The following is a 21251-nucleotide window of genomic DNA, read 5'->3' as shown; positions in this document are numbered from 1 at the left end:
TTACAGCATATCTGAGATATTGTCTATGAAAGTTTTCCCCCAATTTTCTGTATTCCTTCTATTCTTGGCTGCATAGTTTTTATTATATAAGAAAATTTTAATTTAAAATAATCAAAATTATCCATTTTACACTTCCACAATACTCTCACCTTATGATATAGCTTAAGGTCTGGTACAGCTGAATCTACTTCCTTTACATCTTTTTTCCTGGTTTCTTTGAAGTTCCTGATCTTTTGTTCTTCCAAATGAACTTTGTTATTATTTTTTCTACTTCAGTAGATAATTTTTTGGTAATTTAATTGGGATGGCATTAAATAAATAGATTTGTTAGGTAAAATTGTTTTTTTTAATTGGGTTTATTTCATTATTGGTTTTACCTACCCATTAACAATAAATATTACCTCAGTTATTTAGACCTGTCTTTATTTGTGTAAAAAGTATTTTATGTTTATGTTCATATAGTTCCTATGTCTATTTTGGCAGGTATACCCTCAGGTATGTTTTATTCTATCTGATTATTTTAAATGGTCTAAAGCAATATAGAATAATTTTGTTGATACATGCTATAGTTTCCCTATTTTTCTCTTCTGATTAAACCTATTTTAGCTTTGACTTTGTCTGAGATCATGATTACTATCCCTGCTTTTTTTTTACATAATAAATTCTGTTCCTGCCCTTTATTTTATCTTTGTATGTATCTCTCTCTTTTTTTGTTTTAGTGTTTCCTGGACACAACATATTGTTGAATTCAAATTTTTAATCTGCTGTCCATTTCTATTTTATGGGTAAATTCATACCATTCACATTCTAAGCTATAATTACTTGTGTATTTTCCTCCTTCCTATTTTTCCTCACTATATTCTTCACCCTATTTACTCTATCCTTCCTCACTCTTCTGCTTTACTTCTACCTCCTGCCTTGCCCTCCTATTCCTTAACCTGCCCACCCCTCCGAGAGTCCCTCTCTTTTCCTTTCCCCCAACTCTATCCCCTTGCCTTCTTATTTCTTTCTGAATTTAGAACACTTTTATACCCCTCTAGACATATATGTTCTTCCCTCTTTTACCCAATCCCCAATGACAGTAAGGTATTAGCTCTACCTACCCTCCCCCCTACTATCTTCTTCTGTGTCAGTTTTTCCTTTTATGCCTCATTTGTATGAGATAATTACTCCTTTTTATCTCTCCCTACACAGTTTTATTTTTTTAGAATCACCCCATCACACTCAGCTCAACCCAAACCTTTCTTTTAAATTACCCAAATAATAATGACAGTCCTAAGAATGCTGATAATATTTTCATGTGTAAGAGGTAAACAATTTGATCTTATTGAGTCCTTTATAATTAGCCTTTAATATTTAGCTTACATTTCTCCTGGATGTTATATGTTGAATTTTCCTTTAAGTTCTGCTGTTTTTGTCACAAGTAACTGAAAGTCTTTCAGTTCATTAAACTTAACTTTGCTGGGTAGATTACCCTTGGTCATAGTCCCAGCTCTTTTGCTGTACAAAATACAGTATTCCAAGACCTACTGTTCTTCAACTTAGTAGCTGCTAGATCTTGTGTAATTACCTTAGTGTAGCACCATGGTATTTAAATTCTTTTTTTCTTGCTTCTTGCTTCCAACATTTTCTCCTTAACCTGGGAGCTTTGAAACTTGGCTGTGATATTCCTGGAAGTTTTTCTCCTGGGTTCTCTTTCAGGTGGTGATCAGTGGATTTTTTTCTATTTCTGCTTTGCCTTCTAGTTCCAGAACTTCAGGGCAGTTTTCCTTGATAATTTCTTGTAATATATCAAGATTCTTTTTCTTTTTAATCATAAGCTTCAGATAGTCCAACTATTTTTATATTTCTCCTGAATCTATTCTCCAGATTAGTTGTTTTTCTGATGAGATGTTTCATGTTATCTTTTATTTTTTCATTCTTTTGATTTTGTTGTATTATTTCTTGGTGTCTTAGAATTTCATTAGCTTTCCCCTGTCCATTTCTAGTTTTCAAGGAATTTTCTTCCTTAAGTAATTTTTCCTTTCATAATTTTCTTGATTTTCTTGGATTGCCCTTTTTTTCTTCTAATTTTTCCTCGATCTCTCTTATTTGATTTTAAAAGTCTTTTTTAGGTTCTTTCAAGAACTCTTTTTATGGTCCCAAGCACCATAAAAATTTTGGCTTTTTTTTTTTTAGCTCCGTTATCTTCCTTTCAATATGAGCCCAGATCTTCTCTATCCCCATAGTAGCTGTCTGTGGTTGGGTTCTTTCTCCTTTGCTTACTCATCTTTATTCATTTATTCATTCATTTATTTAGCAGCTATTAGTGTAATTAAGGTATGGCGAATGATGCCCCAAATCTCAGGTCCTTCTTACTGTTATTTTCTGAGATCTGTCCCAGGGCCCAACCTTCGGCTTTCCTCTCCACTCCCCAGCCATGCTGTCCTGCAAATGATCTTGCTCCCTGTGATCTCTAAGGGCTGCAAACTACAGCTGTCCTCTCTACCCTGGGAGTGAAAGCAGAGACTCTGCTTTCTTTCAAGTGGACACAGCCATCAGGGTCCCTGCCCCTCTGCTAATGCACTCATCAGGTGTGTACTAGTTTATTCTCCCCTACAGCTGCAGCCAGGGACTGTCTGGTTAGCACAGCTATGCTTGGCATCCCTCAACAGTAGAAGGTCCTTCAGTCTCCTCCTACTTAGCCTTCAAAGCCCACACTGTCCACCAGAAGAAGTTTCTGAGGCAGAGGCTGCCCCCCCAACCCCAGCTGCCCCCAGGGCTTGTTGCTTGTGGATTCTGCAGAGCCTGGAGGTATTTGCACTTCATTCAGGCTGAACCTCCTCCCCTGGAGGTTGAGTCTTTCTTGGGGTCTTTTTAAGTTGTCTTAAGAGGACAGCTGCTTTACCCCAACTTGTGTTTATTTCCTCTGCTTTATGTTCCCTCTGAAGCAATGTTCTGTCTCTTTTTGTGGAAGAAATTTTGTGAGCTGAAAGTTGAATCCTCTCATCAAGTTTCCCACATTTTATTTCCTAAAATTTTATATGAAGTAATAATTATGAATTATAATTAGTGTTATCCACAAATCATAAAAACTTTTGTCAGTCAACTATCATTTAGGAAGCATTTATTAAGTTCCAGGGACTGTGTATTGAATGCCAGAGATGCAAAAAGTGACAAATAGCAAACAGCCCCTGCTTTCAGGGAGCTCACAGTCTAAGGGAGGAGATAGCAACAAACAACTATGTCCAGAAAAGATATTTAGAAAATAAGATTAAGAAGGACTAGGAAAAGCTTGCAAAAAGTAAGATTGAAATTTCAAGGAAGCCAACGAAGGTAGGAAGTGGAGATGAGTAGGGAGTGAGTTCCAGGTGTGGGAAAGGGACAGCTACTGAGTACTCTGAATTGAGAGATGGGAGTGTCATGTGTGAAGAACAACAAGGAGGCCAAGTGTCACAATTATAGAGTATGTTGGTAGGGGTGAGGGATGGGGTGTACAGTGTAAGAATACAGGAAAGACAAGAAGGGGCTAGGTTATGAGCAGTTTAAAAGCCAGAGAATTTTGTATTTGAACCTGGAGATAAGGGGCACCTGAATTTATGGATTAGAGAGGTGACCTGGTCAGACCTGTGCTTTAGGAAGTCCATTTTGACAACTGAGTGGAGGATAGAATTCAGTGGAGAGAGACTTTTGAGGTAGGGAGACCAACCAGCAGGTTATTGCAGGTGTGAGGTGATGAAGACTTATTCTAGGCTGGTGGCAGCGTCAGAGGAGAATAGGTGGGATGTATGAGAGAGAGAGAGATGTATGAGATAAGACAGAAGCAACAGGACTTGGCCACTGACTACAGGGTAAAAAAAACTGAGAATGACACCTGGGTTGTGTGCCTGAGTGATTAGAAGGATGGTGGTACCTTTAATAGTAACAGCAAGAAGGTAAGGTATGGGGGAAAGATAGTGACTTCAGCTTTGGATATGAGTTTAATATGTGGCTGGAACATCCAATTCAAGATGTGTAAATGGCAGCTGGAGATGCAAGACTGGAGGTCCCAAAAGAGGACAAATGAATCTGAAAATCATTTGTATAGAAATGGTAATTGAATTCATGCAAATTCATAAGATAAGAAGAGAAGAATGCCCAGGGCAGAGCCCTGTGGCTCTGTGTGACACACAGTTAGCAAAGTGTTACCTGATGAAGATGGAACAAAGGAGACTGAGAAGGAGAGGTCACATAGTTAGGAGGAGAACCAGGAGATAGTAGTGTCTCAAAAACACTAGCGACAAGAGAGTTTCAAGGAGAAGGTAATTCACAATGTCAAGGGTTACAGAGGTCAGTAAGGGTGAGGATTGAGAAAAGACCATTAGAATTGACAGTTCTGAGAGCATTGGTAACTTTGAGGAGAGCAGCTTTGCCTCAGTGATAAGGTATCCAGACTACGAAGAGAGTGAGAGGAAAGGAAATGGAGGTGTCTATTATAGATGCCCTTCTCCAGGAGTTTCATCACAAGAGGGAGGAGAGAGCTATAGGATGATAGAAATGACAGGACTTGTGAAGATGGTTGACTCAACTGAGGGGTTTTTTGAGGATTAATGAGTCATGGAAATGTTATAGGCAGTAGGGAAGCAGCCAGTAGAAAGGAATAGATTAAAGGTAAGTGAAAGAATGGAGGTAACAGAGCAATGTGCTGGAGAAAATGGGAAGGAACAGGATCACTTCTGCATATAGAGGGATTTGCCTTGGCAAGAAGGGCCACTCTTTTCATGTGACACAGGGATAAAAGGAGGAGATAGTAGCAGAAGGTATCTTAGTGATGTCAGATGAAGAGGAAGGTAAATTTGTTGGCCTTTTCAGAAAATAAGGCTAAAACTAGTTCAGTCACTATAGTTGAAAACTGTCGATGTATTGGTCTAATAATTTCTTTCATGAAATGTGTTTTAAACTGTTATCTAATATGCTTTCCTTAATCTTCAGTTTTAATTGTAATGCTTTCTGTTAAAATACAATTTTTAACCATTTTGCTTTGTTGTATTTTTCCAAAAAGATATTTGTCACATTTTTCAAATTAAATTTTTATTAATAACTTTTGTTTTTTCAGTGCCTACATTTCTGTCTGTATATGTATCCCTCTCTTGTTCAGAGATCCATCTCTTTTTTTTTTAAAAGAATTTATAAAAAAGAAAAGGAACAAGAGGAGAAAAAAATCAGTAAAATTGATCAACGCATCAAAAAAATGATAATCTTTTTAATATTTTATCCCCTGGAATCCTCTACCTCTTCAAAAGCAATAAGGAGAGGGGAGATGTTTTCTCATGTCTCTTCTTTGCGGCTATCTTTGTTTTTTGTAATTTTGTAATTTCAGTTACATTATGGTGATGTTTCTTTTTATTTACCTTGTTGGTGTCATGCTTCTTGTTTGGCGCCGTTTACTTTGAATTTGTTGATGTAAGTCTTTTCATGCTTTTCTACGTTTATCACATTTATAATTTCTTATAGCACAGAATATTCCATTACCTTCATGTATAACAGTTTTGTTTACCCATGACTCAGTTGATAGACATTTACTTTGTTTCTAGTTCTTTTCTATCCCAAAAAGTGCTTCTATAAATATTTTGTTTTTATTTGAGACTTCCTTTTTATCAGTGTTGGATTTGGGGTATATGCCTAGCAGAGGCAGTTGATAGCACAGTAGATTGAGTGCTGGCCCTGGAGTCTGGAAGAAAAGGTCTTAGTTCAAATTTTGCCTCAGACACATATTGGCTGTGTGACCCTGGGCAAGTCAGTTAACCTCTGTTTGCCTCAGTTTCTACGTTTGTAAAATGAAAATAATAATAACATCTATCTCTCAGGGTTGTTGTGAGGATAAAATGTGATAATATTTGTTAAAAGCACAGTACCTGGCACATAATAGGCACTATGTAAATGCTTATTGCCTTCCCTTTGTAGAATTTCCATCAAATGATATGGATATTTTAGCCTCTTATTCACATAATTCTATATTGCTTTTCAGAATGCTTTTTATATCTCCAATAGTGTATTAGTGTGTCTGTCTTTCCAGACCCCTTCAGTCTTTTCATCTGTTACCATCTTTGCCAGTTTTCTAGGGGAAAGGTGAAACCTCTGGGTTATTTTGATTTGCAGTTTTTAAAAAATTTTAGTGCTTTGAAGCAGTCTTTCAGATGTTAATAGTTTGCAGTTCTTTTGAGAACTGCTTGTTCATATCATCCAACCATTTATGTATCAGAGAATAGTTTTTGGTGTTATATTTTAGTTTTTCATATATAAAAATGCACAAAGCTTCACATACATACATATACATACACATATATGTATATATACATATATATGATAAACTTTTATCTGATAAATTTGTGGCAAATGAATTTTCCCATTCTGCTTCTTACCTTCTTGTCCTAGATGTAAGAAGCCTTTGAATGTTATGTAATCAGAATTATCTCTTTAAAAATGTTTTTAATTGCCTCTATCCTTTGTTTGGTTAAGAATATATCCAGTTATAACTATGAAAGATACATGTTCTACTTCCCTTATGAGCTGATCTTTAATATTAAAGTTGCATATCCATTTTCAGTTTATTGTGTAATATAGCATAAAATATTGGTCTAAACCTATTTTTTCCAGATTCTTTCCAGTTTTTCCAGCAGTTCGTATCAAATGGGGAGGTTTTTTCCCAAATAACTTATATATATATGATTTATTAAAAATTGAGTTATTGAATTATGTTATTTCTGATTCTATTTTATCTAGTCTGTTTCATTTATGTATTTTTCTAACCAATATCAACAAGTTTTGATGACTGTTGCTATTACTTAGTTTTTAAGAGAAACAAAATATTTTTGTTAAACCTTTTAGCAGAATCTGCTTTTACATTGATAATATTGACTATTTTACATTGGTGTCTTTATTTCTTTTTTTTTTCAAAGAATATCAAAGAATATCCCAACAACTAAAGATGTTGAGCCATTACTTGAAATTGACGGTGACATAAGGAACTTTGAAGTGTTTTTGTCTTCACGAACACCAGTTCTTGTGGCTCGAGATGTAAAAACCTTTTTGCCATGTACTGTAAACCTGGATCCCAAGCTTCGAGAAATTATTGCAGGTGGGTAATAGTGATTAGATTTTTTTTTAAGTATGTAAAGTTTTCATGATACTTGAGGCTCTCAAAGCTTCACTATTTCTTACTCAATTTATTAAATTTCTCCTGGGACAATGGATGGCAGCATAATTTACTGCTTTCTATGCATTTTGTGATCTAGCTACACTGACTTACCAGCAGTTCCATGTAACACTCTTTCTTTTTGGTCTGAGAGTCAGCATGATGAATTCTAGTCCTGGCTCTGCTAATAACTATCTCTCTGATCTTTGGTATGTCAATTCATTTCACTGACTTGAGTTCCTATCTAGAATCAAGAGGTTGTACTAGTTTTCTAAGGTTCTTTCCAATAATAAGTTTATGCATTTTATAGATGACTCTGACAATGCTGTATCTGTTTTCGATCTGCCTTTTAAGGATATATTGTAAGGATAAATTCTAAGATATATTGTAGGTAATTAATACCTTATCTTATGGGAGAATTAAGGAGTTATAATAGCTAAAATAAGAATTAGCTATAGAACTTTAAGATTTGCAAGGTGTTTTACAAATGGTGCTATTATTATCCTCATTTTGCCTTTGAATGAGGATGATGAAGAAGAAAGAGGTTAAGTGACTTACCCAAAATTACATGGCGAGGGCATCTCTAAAGCTGGATTTCAATTCAGCTCTTCCAGACTCCAGATTTAGTTTTGTATCCTCTAGGTCACTTAGTTGTCTTTTTAATAGATTCTTCATAGGATTGTTGTAAGCATCAAATGAAACAATATATAAAGCAGTTTGCAAATCTTGAAGTATTATTATAAATCTTAGCTATTATTACCAAATTATTTTTTCCTGTAAGTTTTCTTTCTGTGTATCCATCTCTCTATCTGTTTTTCAAGGGAATTGTGAATTTTTAAATGAAAGAGAGGAAGCTATTAAGATAACTTCACTTAAATAATGCTGGGCTTAAAGGCAGGAAGACTTGTATTCAAATCCCACCTCAGACACTTACTAGCTGTGTTATCCTGGACTAGTCACTTAGCCTCTTTAGCCTCAGGCTCCTAATAAAACATTGAGGAGGTTCTACTTGATGGTCTCTGAGATTCATTTCACATATAAATCAATTATCCTTTGAAAATAATAGTATTAAACATTAGATTTCTTAAAGAGCAAGTAGACTTACACTTTTAAAACAAATAGAATTTGGTTATCTTTAACATTAATCCCTAACTATTAACAATAGCAACTTAATCTAATCTGATTCTTATTCTTCTTTCTAATGTACTTTGATGAATTTATTATTTAAGAAAGTGAGAAAATTATACTTCAGTTTTCACTGAGTTCCTTAGTACTTTCTTTGAAGGTGGATAGTATTTTTTTCATCATGAGTCCTTTAGAATTTCTCGGATCACTGCAGTGTAGCTAAGTTTTTCACAGTTGATCAACAACATTGCTGTTAACTGTGCACAGTGGTGTCCCGGTTCCTCTCACTTTATTTTGCATTAGTTCGTGTAAGTCTTGCTATATATTTTTCTGAAACTGTTGCGGTGTAAGAGGTTGAGAGGTTGTGACCCCTCAAAGACTGAAGTACACAATGGGTTGTCTGGAATGAATTCACAGACTCAAGCATTCTTTAAGCCAAGGTGGCAAAGTTTATTGTTATGCTTTTCAGGGGGCAAGGATTCTTAAAGGATCCTGTGAGAGACTGAGAATGCAGCTAGGGTTTATATGGAAAAGAGCATGGGAAAGAAATGCCAGGGACACTGATGAGGTAATCCAAAGGTGCAGATGTCTTTGGGGGCTATGGATGGGGAAAGTACAGGGAGTATACCAGACAGGGAGGGAGATGACAGAGGTATGGATCTTTGGAGTCTGGCAGGAGAAAAAGTCCTTGGGCTGGCCAAGGACAAAACTCCTTGGGCTGGGCAAGGCACCCCTCTCCCTCTGTCTTGATGAGAGAATGTTCTGCAACAAGGGAAAGCTTTCTTGCAAGACAGTAACTTACTAAGGAGTTGGGAGGCTTCCGGAGACATGATCTGAGGGCTAGGGCCTGAGCAGCCCAGCACTCTCTCACCCAGCTTTGTGTAGCTGCACCAGGGAGAGGTAAGGGTTGTGCTGGGGCCCATGCATGAGTAACTGCTAGGCATAGTGTCCTTGGGCTGGGGAGAAACTGTCAGGGACAGTGTTTCTGAGGCTGGGGAGAAATTGGGGTCCAAGTAAAAGCACCCAAACATAAGCACCCAAGCGTAATCACCCAAGCACCACATCAAAACTAATCCCTTTGTCATTTCTTATAGCACAATAGTACACTATCACAATCGTATGCCACATGTTCAGCCATCCTCCAATTAATGCGCATCCCCTTAATTTCCAAATCTTTGCCACCACAAAAAGAGCTGCAATAAATATTTTTGTCCATGCAAGTCCTTTTCCTTTGATCTCTTTGAGAGACAATAGGGCTATTATTAGGTCAAAGGGTATGCATAGTTTTATAGCTCTTTGGGCATAGTTCCAAATTGCTCTCTAGGCTGGTTAGACCAGTTTATACCTTTGCCAGCAGTTTATTAGTGTGCCTGTTTTCCCTCATCCCCTCCAACATTTGTCATTTCTAATAAATGTAAGGAGGTACCTGATAGATGTTTTAATTTGCCTTTCTCTAATCAGTAGTGACTTAGAGCATTTTTTGTATGACTATAAATAACTTTGATTTCTTCTTCTGAAAACTGCCTGTTCATATCCTTTGACCATTTATCAAATGGCGAATGGCTCTTATTTTTATAAATTTAACTCAATTCTCTATATATTTGGGAAATGAGGCCTTTATTAGAGAAACTTTCTTTAAATATTTTGATATTACTTCATTGTCTATGGTACCTTTTAGCAAAATAGTTTCCCTGATTATTTCTTTTAATTAGATTTCTTTTTCCTTTTGCTTTTCTGATATCATGATTGCTACTCCTGCCTTTTTTTTACTTCAGTTGATATGTGATAGATTCTGCTCCAGCTCTTTATTTTAACTCTGAATTTGTCTTTCTGTTTCAAATGTGTCTCTTATAAATAACATATTGTTAGATTCTGGTTTCTAATCCATTTTGCTATCAGCTTCCATTCTATGGGTGAGCTTATCCCATTCACAGTCACAGTTATGATTACCGTGTATTTTCCTCCATCCTATTTTCTTCTATTTATCCTTCTCTCTCTTTTTTTATCCTGTTTCTCCTGAAAAATCTTTTTGCTTCTTTTTTATCTGCCTTCCTTTTTATCATTCTCTTGCTTCCCTCTCCCATTTCTCCTACCCCCAATATATCTTATCCCCTTTCCTCCTATTTTCCAGTTGGGTAAGATAGATTTCTGTAACCAACTGAGTGTGTGTATATTCTTCCTTCTTTGAACCAATTATGATGAGCATTACACACCCACCCCTCTTTTCCCCCTTTACCATAAAAATTCTTCCTTGTGCTTTTATGTGAGAAAAATTGTCCCATTCTACCATTCTACCTCTCCCTTCCTCCTTCTAGTGCATCCCTCTTTCTCACCCCTTCATTTTTTTTTTGTAGATCATCAACAAAATCAATTCACACTTTTGCCCTCTGTCTATGTAGACTCCTTCTGACTGTCCTAATAATAATAATAATACTAAAGTTCTTAGGAGTTATATGATTCATCTTCCCATGTAAGAATGTAAATGGTTTAACTTTATTGAGTCCTTTATGATCATTCTTTCACGTTTACCTTTTTCATGCTTCTTTTGAGTTTTGTGTTTGCTTGTCAAATTTTCTACAGTGATCCCATCCACATTGCAGGGATTAGGGACGTAGGGCCCCGCAGTCTGGAAAATCTGTTTAAAATTTTTTGGCCCTCTCTTCATATCAGAGAAGGAATCTGAATTATTATGGTATTAAAAGATAAAATATATTGATAATAGACAATACTATACACATAGTTTATGCATTTCTGAGCTTCTAAACTTTCATGTGTCATTTGTAGCTTCTGCAATACTTCCCCCAAAATTCCCATTTAATTTCTCATGCCAACCTGTAGTATATTGAAACTGCGATGGGAAGAGTTACTGTGTGGAAGGGATAACTGTATTCAGCTCTAGTCTTTTCATCAGGAATGCTTTAAAGTCCTCTTTTTCCTCAAATGTCTATTTTTTCCCCCTGAAGGATTATAATCAGTTTTGGTGGGTAGGTTATTGTAATCCTAGCTCCTTTCCTTTCTGGAATATCATATCCCAAGCCCTCTGATCCTTTAATGTAGAAGCTGCTAAATCTTGTGTGATCCTTACAGTAGTTCCATGGTGTTTGAATGGATACTTTCTGGCTGCTTGGAATATTTTCTTCTTGACCTGGGAGAATTTTGATATAATGTTCTTCGGAGTTTTCATTTGGGGATTTCTTTCAGGAGGTGATCAGTGAATTCTTTGGCAGTTTTCTTCATATTTTCTTGAAAGATGATGTCTAGGCTGCTTTATTTTTTGGGTTGCTGATCGTGGTTTTCAGGTAGTCTTATAATTCTTAAATTATCTCTCTTTAATCTGTTTTCCAAGTCAGCTGTTTTTCCAGTGAGATATGTCACATTTTCTTCTATTTTTTCACTTTTCCTTTATTGTTTCTTGATGTCTCATGGAGTCATTGGCTTCCTCTTGCCCTATTCTAATTTTTAAGGAATTATTTCCTGCAGTGAGCTTTTGTATCTCTTTTTCCATTTTGTCAGTTTTATTTTTTAAGAAGTCCTTTTCTTTGGTGAATTTTTGCACCTCCTTTTCCATTTGGCCTATTCTACTTTTTAAGGAGTTTTTTTATTCAGTGAATTTTTATGCGTCTTTTACCATTAGACATCCACAAATATCTCCAGCTCTTTGTCATAAAAGCTGCTTGTCTTACTTTGCTTGCCCTACGTTGTTTAAAAAAAAAAGTTTGAACCCAAATTGAAGACATTTACCCATATGAAATGTATGAAATATTTTGGTTTAATGAATAGAAAGGCAACTTGTATTCAGATTCCACTTCTGATAACAGACTGGCTACGTGATGGTGGACAAGTCACTGAACTCAAATGTGACGGGTAGAATTAATACTACAATTACAGAATAGTTGTTGATCTGCATTGGTTGAGGAATTTTCCTATATACAACATTCCTTACCTGTTTTATATCAAAATGTAAATAAAGTTAGCCTCTCATGGCCTATTTTTATGCAGCCGTGCTAGCTGTTTGCCATCATCATTTCCATTTTTATATGTTTGCTAACCATAGCTTTAATAATGCATTCCACAATTTTAACAGCAACAGCAATAATAATGATAATAATAACAATCACTAATATATAATGCTTACTATGTACCAGGCACTGTGATGAACACTTTACAATTACTATCTCATTTGATCCTCACAACAGTCCTGTGAAGTAAATGATATTATTATCCTCATTTTACAGATGAGCAAAGCAAAAAGAGGTTAAATTACATGACTAGAATCACACAACTAGTAAATGTCTGAGGCTAGATTTGAACTCAGGCCTTCCTGACTCCAGGCTGCAATTTTTACCAGGAATTGCAGTCAGATTTGTTGATGTATAGTTTTCAGGTATCATCCTTTATCCATTTTTAAAATGGAGACAGTATTTCTTCTTGGTCCTGTGGAGGCTTCCTGAACTAACTGAACCAGGTAGTTTTCTTGCTGACTTGTTTTCTCTTCCCTCAGGCCTCACTCTCCAAGTAGTTCTTTTAGTCAAATTTCAACAGAAACAAGAAAGTGGTGAGAAAATCTTTAGCGATTTAAGGGAAAGGAAGATTTGGTAAAGGTTGAAAGGAGTCATCAATATAAAGGGAATTTGAAAGGCTTTAAAGAATATAAAATACAAAATATTATCAAGATGCATTTTAATAGTTAACTGGAAAGATTTTAATTTAAATTCTAAATTCTTAAGTTGAGAAATTTTATTTTTGTCTTTCGGGTCAGGAAATAAATTTCGTTACTGGGTATCTGTAAGATTAATAGGAAAAACTTCTAGGGGCAGTTAGGTGGCGCAGTGGATAGAGCACTGGCTCTGAAGTCAGGAGGACATGAGTTCAAATCCAGTCTCAAACCAAATACTTGACACCTATTAGCTGTGTGACCTTGGGCAAGTCACTTAACCCTGATTGCCTAAAACAAACAAACAAACAAATAGGAAAAACTTCTTTGTATCTAGAACCTTAAAGTTTATAGAGCATTATCAGGGATAAGTAAATAGGAAGAACATTACATGTCCCTTGGAAAGTGGTCTTTTAGATTTCCTGAAGTTCCCTAGGCATTAGGAAGTTCAAATTGGGCCCTCTTTACTATGTTTGGCAGAAATGTGACATTTTAAATGTTTTATAATAATTAAAGGTTTCAAGTGATTTATCATGTAATGTTTATTTTCATTCTCTCCTGCTACTCCAACAAGAATGTTTTCTGGGGAACAGCAGATAACTCTTGTCCCTAAGAGTTCTAGTAGAGTATATATTTTGGTGGAGAGAGGAGACAAAGTCTGTTTCACCAGACTAAATTCACATTTTCCCTTTGTTACTGTAAGCAAACCAGACTTCTAGGTCTGTTAGTCAAGAAGCATCAAGTAAGCTCCAGTTATGTTCAGGTGACCCAAAGTAAGAAGGGATAGCTAATATACTGGATAATAAATTCAGGAACCAGGAACTATAAAGATCTTGACAGGGAAGCATTATTTACTTTATATTTTTCTCTGTCATTCTTTGAAACTAATAGCTTCCATTGACGTTCAGAATTTATTCTCTAACTGTGGAATAAAAATTGTCTGTCATGAGAGCTAATTGATGGATACAGCCATGAAAATCATGACATCAAAATGGTGAAAAGTTCATATTAGGAAGTTCTTATACTCTATTAATTATCATCAAGGCTAGAGTAATATATGAAAACAGAAGAACATGGTGTAAAGCCAGAGACCTTAAACAGCACTGCCTGTTAAAGAGATGAAACAGAACATTAATGACAAGACAATGTGTTCTCTGTTTATCCTAAGTAGGTGGGTTATTCTGCTTTGGAAAGCTTAGAGAATTGTGGTGAGGGAAACCTTTCCAGTGTTCTTATCTCTGACAAGTTAATAATATTATCTTTTTTTTTTTAAACCAGAATAGCTAGTTGAGAAAGTAGTAGGTTGGTTGACCTGCTCAAGGAAAGACACTTTGATTTCCTATACCATTATTCTCTATTTCTCATTTGATATTAACGTTATTGTACTGTAGTTATTTTTACATGTACATGTCACTCCTAAACTGAAATATAAGTTCCAATGCAACAGCTAGCTTATGCATCTTATTTTTTTAATATCTCAAAGTGCGATACATTAGTAGAGATGATGCTAATATGTCATAAAGTAAGAGTGAACCCATTTTGTGTGAATTCTCTGTAACTTTGGGTTTCTAAAAGCTGCTTCCATACTTAGCTACTGGTAGAATATCAAGACAGATTTGGAAATCAAAGTGACTTAACGTAAAGTGTATTGTACTTTAATACTAGCACCTTTGCTGCTAGAGACTCAAACGTTATGTTTCTGCCTTTGTTTTTGTGCCACTGTATTTTTTAAAATTATTTTTAATGTGGTAGCTAGGTGGTCCAGTGAATAGAACACTAGGCTTGGAATTAGGAAGATTCATCTTTATTAGTTCAGATTTGGCCTCAGACACTCACTAGCTAAGTGAGTTATATGATCCTGGGCAAGTCACTTAACGCTGTTTGTCTGTTTTTTATCTGTAAAATGAGCTGGAGAAGAAAATAGCTATTTTAGTAAATCTGTCAAGAAAACACCAAATGAGGTTGTAAAAAGTTGAATACAAATGACTGAACAACAACAACAAATTTTTTTAATAGTGTTTCATGGGGATAAGAAAAGTTATCAAATATTGGGGGACTTTACTGATAGCCTGCATCCATCTCTGCACCTTATGTTAGGTTTTAGGTGGAAAAAGTTTTTCTGTCAGATGTTATGTGAGTGACAACTGACTATTAACTCTAATAAGCTTTTCCTTTTAACATACTAAATTCACACAGCAATGCGTATAATTGAAGTTAAACTAGCGTTAGACATTGGACATTTTCAGATTCCCTTGGAGAATGAGAACTGTGAACAAAATAGAATTTAAGAGCCCACAGTTGATTATTTCCCCCTGGTAATAGTGCTAAAGTACTGTAGGAGTTTTGACATAGCATATCATCTTCAGTTTGTTTAATAAAATTGAAATTATGGTAATATTTTAAATTTTGTTGCCATTTGGAAATGGCCTGTTACCTTTAAAAAACTGAGACTAGCAACAATATCTTATTTTGCTAACTAGAGCTAGTGATTTTGTGTTTTTAAAATTTTTTTTTCAACAAAGAAATGAAAGGCTATTTTGAAATTGATCCTCTAATTTTCTCATTGATCAGCTGAGTTTTAATCATCTGAATTAGTACTGCCCTTTCTTAAGCACCTTGTTTCTAGAAGTCTGTCAGCTAGCTTTAATTGTATTAATAATTTGTGTAAATCAGCAGTTCTTTAATTCCAGATTTCTTTGATTTGAGCAAGTCAAAATCATTTATCCTACTTGAATGTGATATGGGCTATAAAAAAAATAGAGATTTAAATTATACTTTTCTTTCTTTCCACTGTCTGTGAATAATTCAATATTTTAGATGTTCGTGCTGCAAGAGAACAGATTGGGGGACTTCAGTATTCCACTATGCAGCTAGATGTGAATCCTCGAGCCCCGTCTCCATTTAGTCTGCCTGCAACTCTGAGTTCTTCAACTTCTTTTAATGGACCGTTTCCTGGTAATATGATATCACCACAACCTCCTAGCAGCTCTTACAGTGGCCTGACAGGACCTCAGCATCCCTTCTATAACAGGGTAAGTCAATGCTACTGTCTTGTCATTTCAAGAATTTGCTTTTAATGTGATGCCATAATTAAGTAGTTTGTGGTTTTCTTGAACTTGTATTTTGTTCTTAAAATACAAAGGAAACTATAAAGATTGTATTTAAAATACTTGACTATTGAGGTAAATATTCAAGAAAGAAGAGAGAAATTAAATTAGAATGAGTTCTAAGTATAATCCAAATATAAGATGTACTTTTTACTTTCATAGGGAAATAATTTTGATATAGTATGTATAATCAGGCAATCAGAATTTGTTCTAATGTGCATATATTTTCTATAACATATACACACTGATATAAATAGAAACATGATTTAACTTGAAGATCATCCTCAGTTTTTGTTTATGCATGTTTCACTTGTCTTGTTTAATGTTTAAAATTGACAGTTGAGGTAGCTAGGTGGCAGCATAGCTATGGATAGGAGTTGGGCCTGGAATCAGGAAGACCTGAATTCAAATGTGGCTTCAGACGCTTATCAGTTGTGTAACCCTGAGCAAGTCACTTGGCCTTTGTTTATTTCAGTTTCCTCATCTGTAAAATGGGGATACTAACAGTACCTATGTACCAGAGTTGTTGTGAGGATGAGTTGAGTTAATATTTGCCAAAAAAAAAAAAAAAGAAAAAGAAAAAGCTTAGCGTAATGCCTGGTACACTCTTAGGTAATCTATAAATGCTCATTCTCTTCACCTTCCTGTTTATTTGGATCTTTCGAAACTTTGGTCAATTTTTTGTTTTTGGTATTTTTTGTACCTCAAAAAATAAAGTTAGTAAAAATAGAAAACTACTGAAATTCAAAACTCAGTTTTTAGTGTTGATTTTTATAGTTAAATATGACATTTTACATATTTATGAATGCAAAGTAAAATTTGAGAAGCATGCATTTTTTCTTACAAATGTAAATTTATAGGAATTGTACTTGAATATAAACAGTATAATCTATATGTTATGATTCTCAGTAACGTAGAGCTGCGAATTCATAATAAATGTGTAAAACTACTTTTACTTTCTAGAAGTTCACACTCATGAACCATGACTTTGGATGCACTAGGGAATTTGTGACTGGGGAAATGGAAACCAGCTTAAATAAATTCAAACAGGATTGATCTTACACAACCAAATTGAAGAGGACAGAACCATCTTTTGTTGATTAGTCATCCTAAACAATAGTTCTTGCATCGAGGCAAATTTGGTAAATCCTAGATTTGTGCTTTGTGGTTCCATGGCAGCAACTTATCTTCAGCAACCTCCACGCTGAGTTTGGGTTCTACAACTACTACCTAGGGCCATTGTTGATAGGAAAAATCAACCTGCCAGAATACATTACATTTAGGATGCTGTGCAAGGACTGTTGATGTAAAGAATGCACAGTTTATGAGGATTTAAAAAATACTAATTTAGAAAGGGAAACTCAAATAAAATTCAATATGTAATTAGTAAGGTCATTGGCCACAGACATCTTATGTCAGTTGCCTTGATTATTCTACCTTTCTTACTAGAACAGAAATAAATTTCCTAAGTGAAATTTTAATGCAACAACTTTCATCATAAAATTTCTCTGTAGAAGCAGCAGTTTGGCAAGCAAAGGTCATGTTTCTACACTATTTTAGTCTAGTGGAAATGTTATTCTTGTAAATTTTATGTTAAATCACTTACCGGTCAAAATTCATACTTTAGCACTGATTGTGTCAATTGATAGTTAGATACTAATTCAGAGTTTGAGATTCAGAAAACATCTTTTAAAAGTGAGATAGTGAGAGAAAAGTAATATAGATAACTAGGCTGAGTAGTCACTAACATTGATTGCTATTTTCTCAAGATTATAGTGTTTTTGACCCATTTTTCTGAGGAATAGCCTTTTTTGTCCTTGATAGTGAAAGCAGAATAATACTCTTGGGACTAAAAAAAACCAGACAGGTTTCAGAAACTTAATAGAATTAAGACTTATGAACTTTAATTTAGATCTACCATAGCTAGGGTGAAATTTTTAAACAAAATTTCAGTTTATCCAATTATAATATTGTCATAAAGTTTGAGTTGAGCAGTGTGTTACACTTTTTCAATAACATACTTGCTTATTAAAAATTACTACTAAGTCTTAATGTAATTCTGCCCTTCAGGTCACTGCCAGGGGGTATAATATAGCTGAGGTTCTTTTTAGCATATTAGAATAGCTAAACTACCTTGGATGATATCTAAGTTAGATCCTTCTGGTAGTATTCTTTATATAGAATGACTACTTAATTGTGAATTGGTTGTACTGTGTATTTTGTTTACTGGAAGCAAAAAGGAGCCAAACTTCAGTTTTTAAAAAAAATATAATATCTTTTGTGTTGATAGAATAGAGCAAAAATGTAAATAATTCCACTCTCTTGAATTTGTTTTTAATATAATATTATCTGTGCAAAATAAATAAAGGTTTTTTGGGATTCTTTTTAGTTTACACATTAGGCTTTAAAAAGAGGAATTGTGTTTTGTTGGATTGATTAAGTTTCTTTTGATCATAATATAATTTGATTTCTGTAATTGTTTATCCCCCTTTTTTGTTACATGTTTCTTTCCATAGCCATTCTTTGTCCCATATGTTAATCCGCCAAGGTATTACCCTGGCAGTTTCCAACATCTCATCTCACGTCCATCTATAAAAACGAGTTTTTCCAGAGATCAGAACAGTGGCCTAGTAAGTATGTGAAGGGTAATGAAAATTTTGATCTAGATAAACATAGATGACCTTAAAAAATAAGTCTGGTAATTTCCTTTCAGTACAAATAATATAAATTATTTAATAACAATCTCTAAGAATTACTAAGCTATTGCTAATGCAAAATGTATTTTGTTTATGTTTAATTAGTAACTATATAGAAGGAAAATTACTTTCAGTGTTAGTAGTGAATATTAACTTGTTTGCAGTCATAATCTTCTGTTTTACAATAGTTTTCCTGTATTTTTTTTAATGAAAGTTGCCATCTATGAATTCTCATTTGTTTTTCAGTGGACTTGAACATGAAATAGCTAAAAATACTTACTGTGTTATATAAATGAGAGGTTTTGAAAGACCATCCTAAAGCATTTTGTTAAACAAATTAGTTAAAATTATTTTTAAAAATATTAGAAGAAAACAAAATGGAAACAAAATACATTTTGTATTTAAATATACTTTATGTCCAGTCCTTTATGATAACTCTGTTTTATTCAAATTTAAATAATTTCAAAAGGGAAAAAAAAACTACCATTATGTATCTGTTCAAAGAGAAAAATACACTTCCCCCTTAACTAAATTTTTCTGAAAAGATTTAGAACTCAGAAAAAATTAATTAACTTGCCCCTTTAATTCTAAAATAATGTTACTACCAGAAAAAGTTACTGAAAGGTTTTTTTTTTAAAACTTAATTATATCTATAAAATGTTTACTTAATATTATGATACTCTTGAACATCATTTTCATTCATTGTCATATTTTGGTTGAAGCCTTAATTGATTTACCCATATTGTATTGTTTTGTTGTGTTGTTAGGAAGTTATCAAGGAGGATGCTGCTGAGGGGCTTTCTTCACCCACAGACTCCTCAATGGTAATAACTGAGTAGTCATGTGGTGTGGAACTCTAGCATCTCATTGCTTTTCAACAGTAATGATCTTATATTAATTGTAATTTTAGCAATTCACTAACGCTGCATTTGTGTTGTGATGGGCAACTAGCATAGCATAGCTAAACACTAATAAGTTTAGTTTTTTTAAAATAAATTTAAAAGCTAGTGTGTTTATTTACCCCGTAAGCCCTTTCTTTCCCCTATCTTACCTGTTCTTGAATTACCAAAAATGTATTTTTCCAGTGTTATTATTTATTTTTATTATTTAGTATTTATTGTTGCAGTTTTTATCAGTAGTTCATCACTGATTTGTAAGAACTCTTGTACATTCCTAATTCTTTAGCACTAAATCTTTTATAACTAAAGTGTGATTTATCATTTACTCTAGTCTTTATCACTACCATAATGTTGTTGTAGTTAGTGCTGTAATGGAGAGAATAATTTTGCTTTTAAATACCTGAAATAATCATTCAAGAGCAACAGTGTTGAAATTGGAATCATATTCAGTAACTCCTACTTAAACCTATATCTGCAATTTGTACTCATATCATAAATGCCATATTTCTTTCTTTTCTATAGTAACCCACAGACTATATATAGTAAAATAAATTTGCTGCTAGAACTACAAAGATATCTTATCATACAAGAATAGTCATTTTTCGCTAGCATCTTAACATATGAATTCTTCTTAGTTGCAAGAAATTTTAATGTAAGGTTTTTCTCGTGTTCTTGTGCTTATTAGTAAAACATGAATTTAGCATAAGAGCTTTGAAATAAACACTATATATATTAAATAAAATTCAGTTCTTTTGAACTCCTTCCATGTACTTCCTGCTATTTATTTTATTTAATAGTGCATTATTGCACATGTAGGTATGATCAGTCTTGGTTCTAAAGCTCTTTTGAAATGTGAGACAGTCGATTGAACTAATTTAGTGAATTGTATCCTGAATTTCTACATTCTTGTGAACTTGATGTGCTTTTAAGTCAACTTTAAGATTCCAGTTTGTATTAATGGTAGTAGAAAAAAGATGAAATTATTTTTTGTGCGTCTATGAGAGTGTAAATTCTTCTGAATCATTAACATCTCAGTAGATATATTCAGGTCTTTTCAATTAGCCACAAATGATGAACACAGTAGCCCATAATTCTATTGAAATGTTTAGGGAGTTTTTCATTCATAAATCAGTTGACACTATATACCATAATAGTTTTTCCTTAAAGAGTCTTTATTACATATGTACATGATTACAAATGTTATTCTTTATGCTAAAAAATCTTGTGAAATATGAAAACGAGACACAAGCATATTTTGAATATTAACCCTGGCCAGTGTTAATTTAATAGTATTATCGATGCATCATAACCAAATTTCAGTGTAATGCCTTGATGCTTATCTGTAGTGTCATTAGGCCAATTATTTTGTCAGTTGGTGATAACCCCAGCTTAATTCATATTAGTCTTAATTCCCTTTAATATCAGTGTGCTTACCTATGACATTATTCTTTATGTGTGCATTAACTTTGTTCAGATAAGACTAATTTTTCCCTTGAAAGTTGGGTCACCCAATATCAAATGTCATCACAAGTATTAATGATGTTAGGTGAGATATGCCTTTACTATGACCAGCTTAAGAGTCGTAATAGTTTGAACATGTTAAATTAGTTAGCGTTC

The 21251-nt window shown here is 34.1% G+C and overlaps 1 protein-coding gene across 1 annotated transcript in view; it reads left to right on the top strand.

Moving 5' to 3' along the window:
• Positions 1–21251, top strand: part of KIDINS220 (kinase D interacting substrate 220) — a 164330-nt gene that overhangs the window by 112130 nt on the left and 30949 nt on the right. The window contains 3 exon segments of the mRNA XM_078149758.1: positions 6918–7096; positions 15750–15964; positions 18556–18669. Coding sequence (XP_078005884.1) covers positions 6918–7096; positions 15750–15964; positions 18556–18669 — 508 coding nt within the window.

The sequence above is a fragment of the Phascolarctos cinereus genome, unplaced genomic scaffold (assembly GCF_003287225.1).
Source record: "Phascolarctos cinereus isolate Bilbo 61053 unplaced genomic scaffold, phaCin_HiC Scaffold_2;HRSCAF=192, whole genome shotgun sequence".
Classification (NCBI taxonomy): domain Eukaryota; kingdom Metazoa; phylum Chordata; class Mammalia; order Diprotodontia; family Phascolarctidae; genus Phascolarctos; species Phascolarctos cinereus.
This window is presented reverse-complemented; position numbering and strand designations above follow the sequence as displayed.